General features: G+C 44.6%; 1 protein-coding gene across 4 annotated transcripts in view; it reads right to left on the minus strand.

Annotated features, from left to right (window-relative positions):
* Positions 1-9,858: 9,858 nt before the first annotated feature.
* The window catches only part of traf3ip1 (TNF receptor-associated factor 3 interacting protein 1), a 22,302-nt gene continuing 14,503 nt past the window's right edge, over positions 9,859-17,657 (minus strand). For all 4 annotated transcript variants that reach the window (XM_060039796.1, XM_060039795.1, XM_060039794.1 and 1 more), the window contains 2 exons: positions 11,615-11,832; positions 9,859-11,115 (listed from right to left, as the gene is read on the minus strand). In XM_060039796.1, coding sequence (XP_059895779.1) covers positions 10,950-11,115; positions 11,615-11,832 — 384 coding nt within the window. In that variant the 3' untranslated portion in view covers positions 9,859-10,949. The remainder of the gene's footprint in view (positions 11,116-11,614; positions 11,833-17,657) is intronic.

The following is a 17,657-nucleotide window of genomic DNA, read 5'->3' on the forward strand; positions in this document are numbered from 1 at the left end:
TAACACTGTTCCTTTTTTTATCGGTCGTCATGAAAAAAAACATAAGGGGTAACACTGTTCCTTTTTTTATTGGTCGTCATGAAAAAAAACATAAGGGGTAACCATATTGTTTTTTATTGGTCGTCATGAAAAAAAACATAAAGGGGGTAACACTGTTGTTTATTTGGTCGTCATGAAAAAAACCATAAGGGGTAACACTGTTGTTTATTATTTGTCGTCTTGAAAAAAAAAAAAAGGGAAATAATAGAAATACACACATACATTTTAATGTCATGTATATCCTCTTTAATGATGATTGATTTTTGTGTATTGTCTTCGCCTCAGTGGTGCAGTGGGATGCACTCTGCCTTACCCCCTGGAGACCGGGGTTCAAGTCCGGTTGATGACCTCTGTTAGAAGTTACTTATCTCTATTTCATGCGAATTATAAATTAAAGTATAACCTTTGTGATGACTTTAACCGGTGTCTTGATGGTGCATTGTTAAGTTCGGAGGTTAACACTCTAAACAGCTCATGTTCCGATCCCTGCAAAAACGTTGACAGGGCTGCCACTGTCGATTTTTATTGGTCAACATGGAAAAAACATGAGGGGTAACTCTGTCGTTTTTTATCGGCCGTCATGAAATAAATATAAGGGGAAAACACTGTCGATATTTATCAAATTAAAAACATAGGGGGTGACACTGTTGTTTTTCTTTGGTCGTCATGAAGAAAAACACAAGGGGTAACACTGTCGTTTTTATCAAATGAAACATGAGGGGTAACACTGTCGTTTTTATCAAATGAAACATAGGGGGTAACACTGTCGTTTTTCTTTGGTCGTCATGAAAAAAACCAAAAGGGGTAACACTGTTGTTTTTTATTGGTCGTCATGAAAGGAAACATAAGGGGTAACACTGTTGTTTTTTATTGGTCGTCATGAAAAAAAACATAAGGGGTAACACTGTTGTCTTTGTCAAATAAAATATAAGGGGTAACACTGTCGTTTTTTATCAGTCATCAAGAAAAAAACAAGGGGTAACACTGTCGTTTTTTTTCATGACGACCAATAAAAAACGACAGTGTTACCCCTTATGTTTTTTTTCATGACGACCAATAAAAAACGACAGTGTAACACTGTCGTTTTTATCAAATGAAACATGGGGGGTGAGACTGTCGTTTTTCTTTGGTAGTCACGAAAAAAAACATAGGGGGTAACACTGTCGTTTTTCTTTGGTCGTCATGAAAAAAACCATAAGGGGTAACACTGTTGTTTTTTATTGGTCGTCATGAAAGGAAACATAAGGGGTAACACTGTTGTTTTTTATTGGTCGTCATGAAAAAAAACATAAGAGGTAACACTGTTGTCTTTGTCAAATAAAATATAAGGGGTAACACTGTCGTTTTTTATCAGTCATCAAGAAAAAAACAAGGGGTAACACTGTCGTTTTTTTTCATGACGACCAATAAAAAACGACAGTGTTACCCCTTATGTTTTTTTTCATGACGACCAATAAAAAACGACAGTGTAACACTGTCGTTTTTATCAAATGAAACATGAGGGGTGAGACTGTCGTTTTTCTTTGGTAGTCACGAAAAAAACCATAAGGGGTAACACTGTTCCTTTTTTTATTGGTCGTCATGAAAAAAAACATAAGGGGTAACACTGTTCCTTTTTTTATTGGTCGTCATGAAAAAAAACATAAAGGGTAACATTGTTGTTTTTTATTGGTCGTCATGAAAAAAAACATAAAGGGGGTAACACTGTTGTTTTTTTTGGTCGTCATGAAAAAAAACATAAGGGAAATAATAGAAATACACACATACATTTTAATGTCATGAATATCCTCTTTATTGATGATTGATTATTGTGTATCGTCATTGCCTCAGTGGTGCAGTGGGGTGCACTCTGCCTAACCCCCTGGAGACCGAGGTTCAAGTCCGGTTGATGACCTCTGTTGGAAGTTCCTTTTCTCTATTTCATGCGAATTATAAAGTCAAGTATAACCTTTGTGTTGACTTTAACCGGTGTCTTGATGGTGCATTGTTAAGTTCGGAGGTTAACACTCTAAACAGCTCATGTTCCGATCCCTGCAAAAACGTCGACAGGGGTGCCACTGTCGTTTTTTATTGGTCAACATGGAAAAAACATGAGGGGTAACTCTTGTCGTTTTTTATCGGCCGTCATGAAATAAATATAAGGGGAAAACACTGTCGATATTTATCAAATGAAACGTAAAAAAAACTGTCGTTTTTTATCTGTGGTCATGAAAAACCCATAAGGGGTAACACTGTTGAAAAGTATCGAATAAAACATAGGGGGTAACACCAGGGACGCGGGAAGTCAGTCCAAGGGGGGGGGTGCTGAGAGAGAGTCTATATAATGACGTCATAATAAATGCTGCGCAACATTCAGGGCTCCGCTCTGATAAACACTCTACTGGTGTGTAAAAAGAGTTCTGCCAACTAGCCACTGTTATTCACAAACGTCAGCAAGTAAACAATGTGGAAATTAGAGTCAACTCGGCTGATACTGTGCTGAATTTCACACACTAACAACATGCCGACAAGCTGTTGCGGTCCGGGATTATACACAGCGTTATAACAAGGATTTAGGAGGTTATTTCTAAAGGTTTAAAAGGAGAGTGACAATAAAAGAAAGCCTTTATTTTCATCCAGAGTTGTCTGATGGAAAGTGACGTTTTCTCCGTCAAGTGAACCGTCCGTCTTTGCTCTTTTTTTGCCAACCAGTTTACGTGCAGGATTCCAGAATCATAACGATAACATTCAACGTGTCTATTAATATGGCAGCAACATTTTACACCAGTTTTAGAATGTTCACTACAACAGATGTTGAACACCAACATGCTTATGTAAAATCAGCATAGTACCATATTCAGCTATCGACAGTTCTGCGTTGTGCGTCATAGCCTACGTCAGCCTACTCAGACAATGTTCGAAATAAAATGAAATGATAATATGATAAATATCATAAAAAGGGTGGATGTCAATAATTAAATGAAAAATCATGTTGTATGATAAAATTATAAAAAAAAAAAAAAGTATTGATTTGTTCATAAAACCTTCTCACTTGCAGTTACAGCCAGAGGCCGCCAGGGGGGGGGGGGGGGGTGCTGCAGCACCCTAAGCACCCCCACTTCCCGCGTCCCTGGAAATGTAAGAGGTGTATATCCTATATCATCATATAAATGTGAAATGTAATCCCAAAATAGTGATCCCAAAAATGTACACCCTAAATGGTATCCCAAAAAGTAATAATAATTTGATAGTATTACTATCATCTCTACATTTAATCCAAACCATTAACCTGGTAAAATACCGTGGTGTTGGCATAAGCAATTGTATTTATTGTTGGAGTTAGCCGCATCCAATCCTGCGGCATTGTTAAAATGGTATACATGTCTTGGCATCCAACTGAGGGTCTTTTAGGTAAAAGCTTAAATTTTGAAATTAATAGGAGGTGGAAGATTTATTTATTGTTTGCAGGTAGTGAAGGTTTCAGGTCAGAAATTGTTACGTTTTAGATTAATCTAAACGATTCATAGCAAGTGTATTTTATGAACTTCTTTCATATCGTTTCTGTCAATTTCATTTTTTTTTTAATCTGTGACATTTAGATACGGTGTAGAAGGAAACAGAAGTATAACATAAGAAGAGAGAAGTTTGAATGTCATCATATGTCTTCGATCAGAACTCATCTGTACCCAACTCACCCAACTTTTCAAACAGACCAAATTATATAATATACAGAGCCTAACCTATACCATTTAAATACAATATATTATATTATACTTATACTACAATTAAATCAGCTATTACTTTAGATGAAACCATATTGATACCCTTCAAATTAACACTCCTGTGTATCTTTAGTTGAACCGTTTGGTGCTCTGAATCTACCTCCCTCTAATCTGGGCAGAATGTGTAAAAAAGGAAACATTTCCCAAACAGTCCGGGATTGTGTTTGGGTCTTGGCCCGGGCCAGACAGGATATCTGAATAATTTCTCCCCTTATAGTCTGGAGATCTCAACTTGGATAATAATGACCTCAAATTTTAATGAGCTAAATAACAAATCATTTTGTAATGAGACAGATTAGACGTGTGTGTGTGTGTGTGTGTGTGTGTGTGTGTGTGTGTGTGTGTGTGTGTGTGTGTGTGTGTGTGTGTGTGTGTGTGTGTGTACGTTTATGTTCTAACACACGCACACACTTGTTAAAGTTCTTTGAAAGGTGTGGGTGTGTGTTGGGTCAAATCCCTTCACGGCTGATGTTGGCCTGATATTCACACATAAATGCTTTTTATCCACCTTACCACTGTTCCAAGGACTTTCCCATGCAATTATTTGAGCTGTGCTGGCATTAAACGTGTGTTGGAAAGAGTCATGAGAGGATGAGAATAACTCGTTCTTGTATTTTCTCTGAAAGAGATGAAAACTAAACAGGAAACTCTGATAAAATGTAGGCAACAGTCACATTCAGATGAGACAAACAGACCATCAGGTTTGAACACTTTAAAAGACAGAACACCTGACACCGGTTTACATACACAACAACCACCTAGCATGCAAATAAATCAAGTTCTTTACTTTACAAGGTTTCCAGTGGGCTATAGAATTACTTTCTGTTTCTCCAATATCTGCAATAAACTGCGGAATAGCTCTTTTGCCAAATATTTTCTGGAAGTTGTCAAACTCATGAGCAAAATAAATTCAAATGTATCACACAATAACACACACAACAAACTCTTCTGAGTCTCTTTGTCCCAATCGCTCGCCAACTAAACACTCTACTACAATACTATGACAAGCTGTCAATGAACACCTATTCCTAAGTATCTGTGGTCATTTATGTGGTTGCATTTAAATCTCTACCAGTCACAAATTCTGAGGAAAATGTTAGCATGCATTCCCTAAACAGTAGTTCTATGGGAGTGTGTTTTCGTCTCTTCTCATAGTCTGGATCTTGGATAATCATTGACTCAAACTTTAAAGAGCGAAATAACCATTGTTTGAAATGATACGGGTGTTTGTGTGTGTTTGTGTTTGTGTGTGTTTGTGTTTGTGTGTGTGTTTGTGTTTGTGTGTGTGTGTGAGCTCTAAACAGTCTGGTGTGGTTGGGAAATTCCGCACAAAAAGAGAGGCAACAAAACCAAAGAATCCACTTAAAAAAAAATCAGAAATAATTCAAAGTCCTATTAGAATGATTTGACTCTCAACTAATTCCTTTGCAATCAATTTCTGCAATCTGTTAACCTAATCCAATAATTCCAAACCTGCCCCCTTAAGACACATAGGCTATATAAATCCACTGCTAAACAACAAACCTATCAAAGAAAATATGCAGTCGCTGTTAACCAAGCTTTGACTCAGAGGTCTGTGTGGACATTGGCTGGTGCTCACAGGAGACGTTTCATCCATCATGTTTATACAATGCATTGACAAGGCCTCGCTCACACGGGTTCTCGCAGGAAGCGCCTGATGATGATCCAAGCCAACTCCCCGCTCATCCAGAGCCAGGAGCAGGTATCTGCTGGTGGTGCGGGCAGGCCTACGGTCGAGGCTTCGCTGGATGAAGGCGGCCCCCACATGGTCGGGGTTACGGGGGACCGGGGCGGCCTGTGGCGCTCCATGTGGGAGACCGGTTTGAGGCCGTCACTCAGTAGCGCAGCGAACCAAAGTCACAGAGCATGTCGACCACAAACCACCGCAGCGGAGCAGGGACACCACCAGACAAATGGAAATTAGAAGACTTCAGCTGGTGCCAACAGCTGGTCCGTTTTATTTCACTTAAATAGAAGTATATTGTGTCAAAGTAGCAGTAGTAGGACCACTGTTGGTATTTGGTATATCCGGTCTTAAAAAAAATATCTTCCAAAGTTATTTTGGGTTACAGTCTATACATCAGCATTGAAACATATATAGATAAATGTGAAATATATGTTCATGTATTATTCTGCTTCTTTTACAAAGCTACTACTAATCATAATAATTGGCTATCAACTACTACAACTGAAGCACTAGTATAACCTAAAATAAATAACAAAACACCAGTTACTGATTGTTGAGTAACTCAAACCTAAGGTTACGTGCTGGCAACAGTCCTCTTCACCCTCTGCAGCTGTCCTTGTTCGGCAGGTCTCTCAGGGTTTCTCGAGCTCTGACGTCACATCATCTATCTCCAGCAGTAACTACTAGTACACTGCTTCTTGGACACTTGATTAAGGACGCACCTAAAGAGATGGACCTAGTGCAATACAGGAGAAATGACGTGATCTACCTTGGATGAAGAAAGGAACCAGATCAAACGAAGGTCACAATTGGGTTTTTGCATAAAAAATGAAAAGATAAATAGTGAAAAAAAAAAGAAAATCTCAAATAGTTTCGATAATTCACAAAGAAGAAAATGGAAAAAAAAAAAAATCCTAGGAACGAAGCAACCTTTCCACAAACTGAAACCCATACATATTACAACAAACCTGACGCAGCATTGGAGCCTCCTATAGACGTCCCAGCCAGCCCCACTCAGTGACCGACTCTGTTTATTGGGAGTGAGCAGGACTGTGTGTGGGCGTAGCGTGGGCCAGCGTCTCTGGCTCCCCGCTGGACCCTGCCCTCTCTGGGCAGCCGGGCGGAGGGCTCCAGGACACACCGGCCCCGCAGCCTCAGGCCTCAAACCGAGACGATCAGTGTAGACGGATCAGAATAGATAGTTTAGATAGATATACCATATATATCTAGATCTATATCGATAAAAGTTGAACCTTTTACCTGCACACCATAGAGGAACATAAAGACAGTCTACATGTTTAGCACTATAATGAACGGTATCACAATATATATTAATATATATACTGTATATATTTAAAAATAATTTAGGTTTAAGTTTAACCCTTAAAAATATTTTGCCACACTTAATTCTGACAAATTCAGACATTGGCATATAACGTGTTCAAATATAGATATAAATACACAATCATTATCAATAATCTGACAATAAGTGTAAAGCACTTTTTAATGTGGCCCTTCACGGTTGAACCTTGCTCCCCCGGACCCAGTAAGTCGTGCTGAATAGGGGGGATTTCCCCCTTTCAGCCCCGGCCTATACGCCCTGGATTAGAGGGCCGGGGGTCTCAAAGGGCCGATGTGTGTGTTGGAAGCCACCTCTCCACATGTCAAACAGTCGCTCATTAGCAGCCTGACCCAAGGATGAAATTCAAAAGGCCAACATTGACTGGGGTCCCCCTGGGAGAGGTGAAGTGGTGGGCCCGTCCTCCACCGCAGCACCCTTCTCACCGCTCTAGAGCCCCGTGGGCTATTTGGGGTGAACAGCAGCGATGCCCGGCCGTCTAATCCAGCTCCGCAAGCAGGTGTCCCCCGCCTCAAGATAAATATTTAAACTTGTATCCCAAATGCTTTGTCTGAAACTTGCTTAATAGACTTAGGGGTTTCCAAATACTTGTAAAAGTGTGTGTGTGCGCGCGTGTGTGTGTCCGTGCGCTCGTTGCACCTGTTTCATGGCTTGCCAGGGAAAAGTCAGCGGCGATGTTGTAAATAACTTTTTAACTTCTCTTTCTTGCGCCCTGGCGGAGCGGGCCTTCAAAGGAAACGCTCAGCGATGAAAGCGTGAGTCGTGCCAGACGCCTCGGAGACTGTGCATGAACTTGTCAAAAGTACAAAATATGCCGTTCATCATGCCTTTCAGGCCCTGTAATACAATGTGGGCAATCCAGACCGCTCATTAAATGGACATCATCTGGTCGAGCTCCCATTAGCTATGGGCTTCCACGGAGCTCAATTCATTCGTTCACTCACTCCTCACTACCAACCTTCAGGGACTCAAAACCATTTTTTCCCCCCTCTTTAAATGACACAAGACACATTCTTATTAAAATGTTACCGTTTAATATCACTCCACTACAAAAAGTATAATTATTTGAACTATGATACAGACTCTTGATATACATCATTTACAATTGAAAAGACAAAATGGGGATATGGTACATAGAATTTACACTGTCAATGTTCCTTTCATAAAAAAAAAACATACAGAAACTCATTTTTGGAAGAAAGCGTTCAGACAGATCTGCCGGCATTCAGGGATACAATCTAATCATCTATGTTGTGCAGTTCTTCTTTAATGTCCGCTTGTACATGTATGTGTGTTGGTGTGATGGTCCAACTATAATACTGACATTACAAATAAAGAGTATTCTTGAGTACATTCGTGAACCCTTTGTGAGACGTACCATAATGAAAGGGAATCACTGAGACAAACATGTATATTTTCCATTACTTTCCCCCCAGGTAGGTCTTCTGTGCGTACAGAGATGACGGCAAGCAATACAATTATTATTGGAAATGTCTAAATTCTATTTTTGTATTTTGAAACTGTAGTCCTATCACCAGCCATTTACTTCAGTAAACTAGTCAAGTATTGCTTTGCTTGTAGAGAAAAAAGAAAAACAGAGGAATCTACAATTTTTCAACAGGCAAGTTTGACAAAGTAACAAAACAAACACAATCTTGAATCGCTCCACTTAGCCTCATAAAATAATCATACAACGATTGCCAAGCTAGACGTTGTACAATCCTGTACTTCCCCGTTAGTCCTTCACGGAGACAAATAGTTTGGCAACTCCTGCAGTACAGTCCATGGTTGGGGGAGCAGGGGTCGACACATGGTGTTTAGGGACATTGTTGTTAGAGTCGACAGACACGGAGAGGTGCATCCGGTCACAACTGGTTCCTTACGAGAAACGATCCTGCTATAAAAGATCTGGTCCCGAATTCATCATCTACTAGAAAAGGGCTTTACATTTTGTCTCGTCATCCAAACAATTTTCAATAAACAAACAATCAATAACCGTTGTCAAGTTTGACCACATTCAAAGTGCCTCAGTGCTACTGACATGGATACAGTTCCTGTACAGTAAGGTAGCTGTCCCGTGTATTGCTTTCAAAAGGGAGGAGGGAAGAGTTAAAGATAAAAAAAAAAGAAGCATACTACAAAGCATAAGTATACTAAAGCTCCACCTCAGCCATCATAGCTCGCTTGTCTGAAGTGACGTGCAGCCTGATGGAAGCCAGGATGGATGGAGACGGAACGTGCCTGGCTGGCCTCAAACTACCGCACAGCAGACCAAGCACTGAATAAGAAAAGGATTTACCACAGACTGCTGTCGGTTGGACACGGGTTAACTTGGCATGTGGGTTTTTCCTATCGGGGTAAATGGGAATATAATAAGTACAAATATAATAGGAATAATAGAACAGCCAGTCTGATGACGGCGCCGTGTGAAGCAGATCTATGTTTGTAGCAAAGTCAGTACTAATGAAATGTGCAGAGCTTCTGGTGCAGCAGACTGTACCTGCGTGCGCTGCCAGTTGGTGCGCTGGTTGGTTTTCCGCGCTAAAAGAGGATCTTTATGTTGTCTACCGATCGGGGAGCGAGCGTTCTCCGTCTGCTGGCCGGCGACGGCTCACAGCAAAAAAGATCATGGTCATTCAAGCTTACTTTTATTAGTTAAATAAGATCGTTCAACATCTGGCTGGTTGTCTAGAATGTGATTCTGCAGCGCCAGACAGGTAGTTTCCACTTGGTCTACTAAGTCAAGGCGAACTGGAGGAAAAATTTCTTTCCTCGGACGTCCAGCAAGTGCTCGATTTCTGGACCTGTTGAAACCCCCATCCCTCCTCCCTTTTGGCTAATAGATTAAATTACATGCGTGTCATTAATTAAAGAATTATAACCAGCCTGATCTGATGGTTTTATTTAATGGAACGTTCCTAGTGGCCTCAGGTTGTGATGGTTTTATTGAATGGAACGTTCTAAGCCTTCTCATACTTGATGGTGGTCTGATTTAATGGAATGTTCTAAGCGTGCTTAGGTTCTGAGGTGTTTTTATTGAATGGAACGTTCTAAGTCTCCTCACGTGGTTTTATTCAATAAAACATTCTAAACCTAGTCAGATCCTGGGCCGCTTTGATTAAAGAAAAGGTTCTACGCCTCGTCTGGTGTTCTTATTTAATGGAACGTTATTAGCCTCTTCAGGGGGTTTTATTAAATGAAGGATCTAAACCTTGTCATGTTTAGAAGTGTCTTTATTTAATCAAGCTTTCTAAGCTTTTCTTCTCCATGGGTTTTATTAAATGAAACGTTCAAAGCCTCCTCAGGTGGTTTTATTAAATGGAACGTTTTAAACCTCCTTAGGTGGTTTTACATAATGGAACTTTCTAAGCCTCCTCAGGTGGTTTTATTAAATGGAACCTTCTAAGCCTCCTCAGGTAGTTTCATTGAATGGAACATTCTAAGCCTCCTCAGGTGGTTTTACATAATGGAACGTTCTAAGCCTCCTCAGGTGGTTTTATTAAATGGAACGTTTGAAACCTCCTCAGGTGATTTTACATGATGGAACGTTCTAAACCTCCTCAGGTGGTTTTACATAATAGAACGTTCTGAGCCTCCTCAGATGGTTTTATTAAATGGAACGTTCCAAGCCTCCTCAGCTGGTTTTAGATAATGGAACGTTTTAAACCTCCTCAGGTGGCTTTACATAATAGAACGTTCTAAGCCTCCTCAGGTGGTTTTATAAATGAAACGTTCTAAACCTCCTCAGGTGGTTTTACCAAATGGAACGTTCTAAACCTCCTCAGGTGGTTTTATCAAATGGAACGTTCTAAACCTCCTCAGGTGGTTTTACATAAAGGAACGTTCTAAACCTCCTCAGGTGGTTTTACATAATGGAACGTTCTAAGCCTCCTCAGGTGGTTAGATTAAAAGGAACGTTCCAAGCCTCCTCAGGTAGTTTCATTGAATGGAACATTCTAAGCCTCAGGTGGTTTTACATAATCTGACGTTCTAAGCCTCCTCAGGTGGTTTTACATAATGGAACGTTCTAAACCTTCCCAGGTTCTGACGGTGGTTTTATTGAATAGTGTCCGGTGGGCTCTCAGGTCCGGGAGGAGAGGCCAATGCTCGTTACCATTTTGTGGATCTTCTCTTCGTTCCTCAGGATGTTGGACTTGACCGCACAGATCTTGTCCTGCTGGTCCCTGATCAGCTGATCCAGCTCCACTAGCTCTTTCTGCAGGGGCTCCACAGACCGGTCAGTAGTTCTGTTGGGCGCACACACACACACACACACACACACACACACACACACACACACACACACACACACACACACACACACACACACACACACACACACACACACACACACACACACACACACACACACACACACACACACGTCTCTTCCATTAGTGTAGCTATTCCATGCCAAACAAATATATGTGAGCGGAGGTGGGGCGTTCTCTAAGGACACAAAGCGCTATAACGTGTACATTTTTAAATCGATTTCAATGAGTCGTTTCTTTCAAGGGTGTGTGTTCAACTCGAATACAAAAAGTACAAAAAAGAAAAGTATCTAAATTACATAAATACATTGTATGAAATATACATGATTCTAATAAGAATATAAAAACTGATCATTATAATCTGTTGAGAATATAGTGCCTATAGTGCTATTTATCACAGCTCCCTTGTCGACATAGGATCCAAAAGGTCGACGCGACCACCACGTATAGTCCTCCCATGTGTGTGACCCCTGACCTCTGCTCCTCCTGCAGGGCGGCGGCGTGCTGCAGGTTCTCCCGGCGCCAGGCCAGCAGCTCGGCCTGCATGGAGTCCATGTCCTCCTGGATGTAGTCCATGATCTTGCCCAAGGGCAGGGCGCTGCGGCACACCGTCTGCACCGAGCCCCGCAGCCGCTCCATCTCGCGGCCCACCAGGTCACGGGCCTTCCTCTGGGCCGCGTCCGACACCGGGCCCTGGGGGGGGGGGGGGGGGGGGGGGGGGGGGGGGGGGGCAGCGTTAGGGATAGCGGGCGGGCTTTGGTGAAAACCATTATGTTAGATAGTACTTTTGTATAATATTAGCACTAATTCTTTATCTGACTGGCACCTGTTAAACCCTACGCTAGAATCTACTTTACAGCGAGAACGGGGGGTCGGTTGGGATAGTGGGCGATAGTTTGAGAAAACTATTAAATGGTTAAATGGTACATTTGTAAAATAGTAATAATACACTATTTGTCTGGCACCTGACAAAACTTACGTGAACATGGGCTTTACATGAAGAGGGAACAAGACACATTATGTTTAAAACGGATTCACAAATGAGACTGGATCCAGATAGTCCAGTTGTTTTATGTCCAAACTGTCACCAGTCACTCTTTAATCTTCTCCCCCTGAACGAGCGAAGCAACTGCTTCTGGTCACTTTACATCAATTAGGCGAAGGTGTCTAGGAGGACACATATATATCTTATAGAACCACGCATCTTAGTCCAATATGCATCTATGTATGCAAACAGTACATCACCATTCTTTATGATGCATCACCGTATACATCCACAGCTCTGGTGCAAACCGAACAGCTTGGGTGAATTCCTGAGGTATCGCCCTGTCTACCTGTCTCCAAACAAAGCCCCTTGGACCGAGTTAAAAGTGGAGCCTGGAACATAAACGATTTGGCTTTACACTCACGTATAAATAATAAACAAGTATATAAAACCTGCGCCCACACACACGGACACACACGCACCGAGAAATCACTCGGGTCTCCCCAGACCAAAACATAACAAGGCCTCTGCAGAAAGGAACCCGGGGCTGTGTTTAGCCCTCTCGGGTTTCAAGGCTGCAAATGTGTGGCAGGAATCCTACAGACGCACGTGTTTATACAGAGAGCGTTTGATGAGGGCTGCGGAGGCCCGTGGACGGTTGGATGATTGATTGGCTGGCTGGCTGGCTGGCTGGCTGGCTGGCTGGCTGGCTGGCTGGATGGATGGATGGATGGCTGGCTGGCTGGTTGGGTCGCTGACCGGCTGACAGAGAGGCAGACGGACCGGACGGTTGGCTAACTGGCTGGCTCGCTGGACGGACGGCAGACGACATTATATCGTGTGTGTGGTGTAGGGGGGGGGGGGATTCCACTGCATCCCTGCTCCATCACCCCTGTGATGAAGGGCGGGGGATGGGGGGGGGGGAAGGGAGGGGCCCCCCTTTGGCACGGTCGGACCCCGGGATGTTTGCTCAGCTGGGCCCGGAGCAAGGGTTCGGGGCTGGTGTGTGTGTGTGTTAGGGGTTGGTGTCTGTCCGTGTGCATAAAACGACGCTCTAGACCTGGGTTAACACACACACACACACACACACACACACACACACACACACACACACACACACACACACACACACACACACACACACACACACACACACACACACACACACACACACACACACACACACACACACACACAGACCGCCTTGAGAACATGCCGTGCGCAGTGCCCCCCCACACGGGGCCCTGAAGCGCTGTTTGTTTTAGTAACAGACTGTGGCAGGGAGGTTATTTTACTGCAGTATTGAGTAACGACTACACTACACTTGTGCCCCCCCGCTTTCAAGTTCAACCCTCGGCCCAATTTATGTCACGCAGAGTCGGGGTCCCCTCCCCACGTCCCCGTCCCCCCCCTCCCAGCCCCGCAAGAGTGGCAGGACCAGGGCGCTCGTGACAGTGTAAACTAACTGACAACTTCCGCTTCCAAACACACGGGCTGTCATGCAGGGTGGTGCGGCGAAGGGGGTAGCTGACTCTAATTTAGTTGAACAGCCCCCCCCGGCCTTTTCCAGTTATCTTAAAGTGCAATCGTGAGTCCCATTCATCCAAGGGACTGGATGGGAGCGTGCAGTGAAGTTAAGGTTCACGTGTCAGTGAGGAACAGATAAGGGGTAGGGGTTTCTTGATCGAGGATGCTAGACCGGTGACATCAAGGAGATTAGACTCTGGACGTTGGGGATCGAACACAGTACCTGGGAGGCGAACACCGTGACGTCCCATCCCCACTTCATCCCCTCCCCAACCAACTGGTCGCCCCAGCCGACAGGCAGATAGAGGGGAGCAGACCAGACAAGATCTTGAAACCTCAGGTCTAGAGAGCTTGGGCCCTTTCTTTCCCCCCCCCCCCCCCCCCTTTAATCTAGTGTGAGACCGAAAGAACAACCTAAACACGCCCCGGTGGTTCCCTCCGTCAAGGTGGGTGGCATTCCCAGCCGGGACGCGGGCGAGACCACCAGCTAGACAAACACTCTCCAGCTCCTCCAGCGTGCCAGGCTGCGGTCGCGGCCCGCCAAGGCCCCCGGCCGGGCCCTGTAGCTTTATTCTATGTGTCGTCCTCGCAGGGCCCCTTCCTCGCAGCGAGACCCCGATGTCCCCCCCCACTACCACCACCACCAGCTCACCCCTACCCCTGCTCTCGGAAAATCACAAAAAAGGGAACGATCCAGGAGAGAAAACATGACCCCCCAGTTCGTGTGCACTCTGTCCTGGTGTTCATAAATCACCACTTTATAGGGGGGCCCCAGGTCTGCCCCCTTCCCCCCCCCCCCCCCCCACCCGCTGGCTCCCAGTTTTCCCTTTTTCTCACCCCGAGCCCAAAACAATATTTGTTTAGATGAGGGGGGTTGAGGGGGGTGAGCGATGAGGAAACAGAGGGCAGGTTTTCCCATAGCCTGCCAAGGGACAGAGTAAGGGTTGGGGGGTTGGGGTGTTGGGGGGGGGGGGGACAGACCCATGCCCAGCGATGACGCCAACGGGAGCAGGTGTTGTCCGGCGAAAAACCGCGAGGCAGAAACGCCAAGTCTGATGTGGAAGGAAGGAACACTAAACAAAGCACCGTGAGACAGGAGGCCGTCCCGAAATAAGTTCCATTTGGCTGGAGCAACACGCTGGAGCTAGACTGTGATCTTAGAGCTGTTGTTCTTTCTCATCTGTTTGATCTTCATGGATGGGAGGGTTTTTTTTTGTGTAAGCCACAGGTTGGACATTTCAGTGTTACCGCTCACTCAAGCTGTAATATTTCAGGGCGGAGACAGCAGAAAAAAAAAGCTTGAAGCCGATCCAAAAACTTGCAACGCATCCTGCTCTCAGAAGCCTAATCAGCCTAATTAGGAAAATGAACGGTCAAATAAATGATAAATGGAGTGGCAGGAGGAAAAACACTGTTCAAAGAAATGAGGAAAATAAGAAAAATACAACTGGCATATCTCTGGGGTATCGTTCATTAAAGAACAATTAATTAAAGGGGAATGGTCACGCTCCACTATCGGCAACATCAACTCTGTTTCCGTGGAAAACAACGCAGAAAAAGACAGAGACCGTTACCGTCACTGGTCCGGAATGTGGACTCTCATTGGTCCATCAGGACAAATTACGTCCAGGGTTCAACTTTGTTTTTCTCAGAAACTGAGTGGATGCTGCAGATCTCGGTGTGTTGACAACATGCGGATGAAGCGGTACTCTTTCGTATTATAAAATAGCGAGCGTGACGGTTCCTCTTTAGGTTAGTGTGCGGGAGTGTGTGTGGACGACGGCTGGTTTAAGCAGCCTCACCTGGCCGAGTGCGACTGATTGGACTCTGGGGCTGGGAGAGGCTGCACACCTGTTAAACCAGCCATCTCCACACACACACACACACACACACACACACACACACACACACACACACACACACACACACACACACACACACACACACACACACACACACACACACACACACACACACACACACACACACACAGAGTATTGGAGTTGTGCAGGACAAAGAATTGGACTCAATGAAACCTCTGTCTTGAGTTAGGCTGACGGGAGATCTCTGAATTCTCACTGAAACCTTCCCTCTCAAAACATTGAAGCTCAAAACATCACTGCTACCAAAATACGCCGACTGACGATTTATTGGAGGATGTATGATGACGTTTAGGTGAGAATTTAGGGGGGGGGGACAGCTCCTGGTGTTGCAAGTCTGGTGCTCCTGGTGTTGCATGTCTCCAGGTCAGCACCTTGTGGGGTTTTACAGGGTGTTCCCGGAAAAGGGTGCCGGGGTGTCCGGGACAAAGATCTCCTCTAAAAGTTTTCTTCGTTTTCATAAAAGAATGTCCACAAACACAGCCGGATCATAAAAATAACTGGGAGGCAGTGAGGTGAGGAGAGAGGTCCATGGAGAGGGGGGGGCGGGGTACCAGGATGTTGTTACTAGGGCACGGTGAGGCCCTGGGAGCCATCAACCGAGATCACCGCGCCGGCCCCTGCCCTGGACACAATCGGGGGACGTTTTTGTTACCGTGAGGTGGGGATCATCTTGGATGAGGTTTAATAAAAAAGAAAATTACATAGAAATTGCCTGTCCTGCATTCATCATCGTTCTGATCTTCCGTTGTGAGCAGGGATCAGAGGTAGAAGGAAAATCCTTTCTATTGTTGGAGAGAAATGCGCTTAAAAACGTTGCACTTTCCATTCACAACCGGGATCATGAGGATCTGTGTGATCTAGTCCGATTAAGGCCACAAAAGCCGTCTAAAAGCAAAGGTTGGGTTTGTCCCTCGTTCGTGCAGTGTTTCAACAAAGCCGCCCATCCCCATCCCTCATCCCTCATCCCTCATCCATCCATCCATCCCGCCCCCCTGCTAAATACCTCCGATATGTCAACACAGTCTCGGCGCAGGGAATACAGCCAGCCGATCGCCATGGGTCATTCCTTACATTTCCACATGCACACAGAAAAGGGGCTCTGGATGTTTATGAAGACGCAGGCCTGCAGGGAAGGAGTATTTATTTTCCTGGCGATTCCGCGGCGAGTGTACAGACCCCTTCTCCCCTGTGACCCTCACTCAACGCCATCCATTTGTGTTCCGCAGGGTTTATTTATACGCCACAAACCTTCATCAAGGCTAATTTGGCATGGGGGAGGGGAGGGGGGAGGGGGGAGGTGGGGTGCGGGGAGAGGGAGACGGAGGAGAGAGAGGGGTGCACCAAAATATTCTTATAAAAACGCAGCTGCTGCCACAGAGGGTAGATCCTGTGTAAATACCAGAAGACACCCTTCTAGAAAGTATCTCGGAATAATAAACAGACGCGGCGCAGGGTCGCCGGGGAAGGTCGGGACCATAAATATACACCGAATTCTTCAGTCGCACACACACACACACACACATCGCACTGGAACCAATCGCGCACACCTCTCTAAAAAACAACCCTCGTTGTTTACACCGGTGATATATATATATATATATATATATATATATGTATCGCCATGCGATACACGCTGCGCGGCTCCGATGGGGAAACACGTCTCGTGAGTGACATGGGTGCAGATGCCGGGCGGGAATGGGCCTCGCGTTGGACTTCCTCGAAGCGGCTAGGAGTCATCCTAGCCAGAGCCGGAGGATTCTCATTGTGGCTGAAAGGTTTGGGCCCGACTCGTGAGACAGAGCTGACTTTGAACCAGAGAGGACCAGGGAAGAGTTCTAGGAGAAGACGTACCTCTTCAAAGAACATCAAGAAGATGTGAAAGTGTTACATAAGGGGAAAAAAAAGAGGAGGTGCACATCGAGGTCATTACCACAGGTGAAGAGAGCTCGGTGTGTCATCTGGGGTCAAACAGTGTGTTTTTAATACAAACAATGAGGCCTGTTTTGTTCTTCACTGGAGGTTTGAATGAAAAGTGGATCTGGACACATTGACGATGGACTATTTTGATATACGTCAGCGTTTGAAATATATATATACGTCAGCACCCCCTCCCCCAAACCCAC

The sequence above is a fragment of the Gadus macrocephalus genome, chromosome 20, assembly GCF_031168955.1.
Source record: "Gadus macrocephalus chromosome 20, ASM3116895v1".
NCBI classification, from domain to species: Eukaryota; Metazoa; Chordata; class Actinopteri; order Gadiformes; family Gadidae; genus Gadus; species Gadus macrocephalus.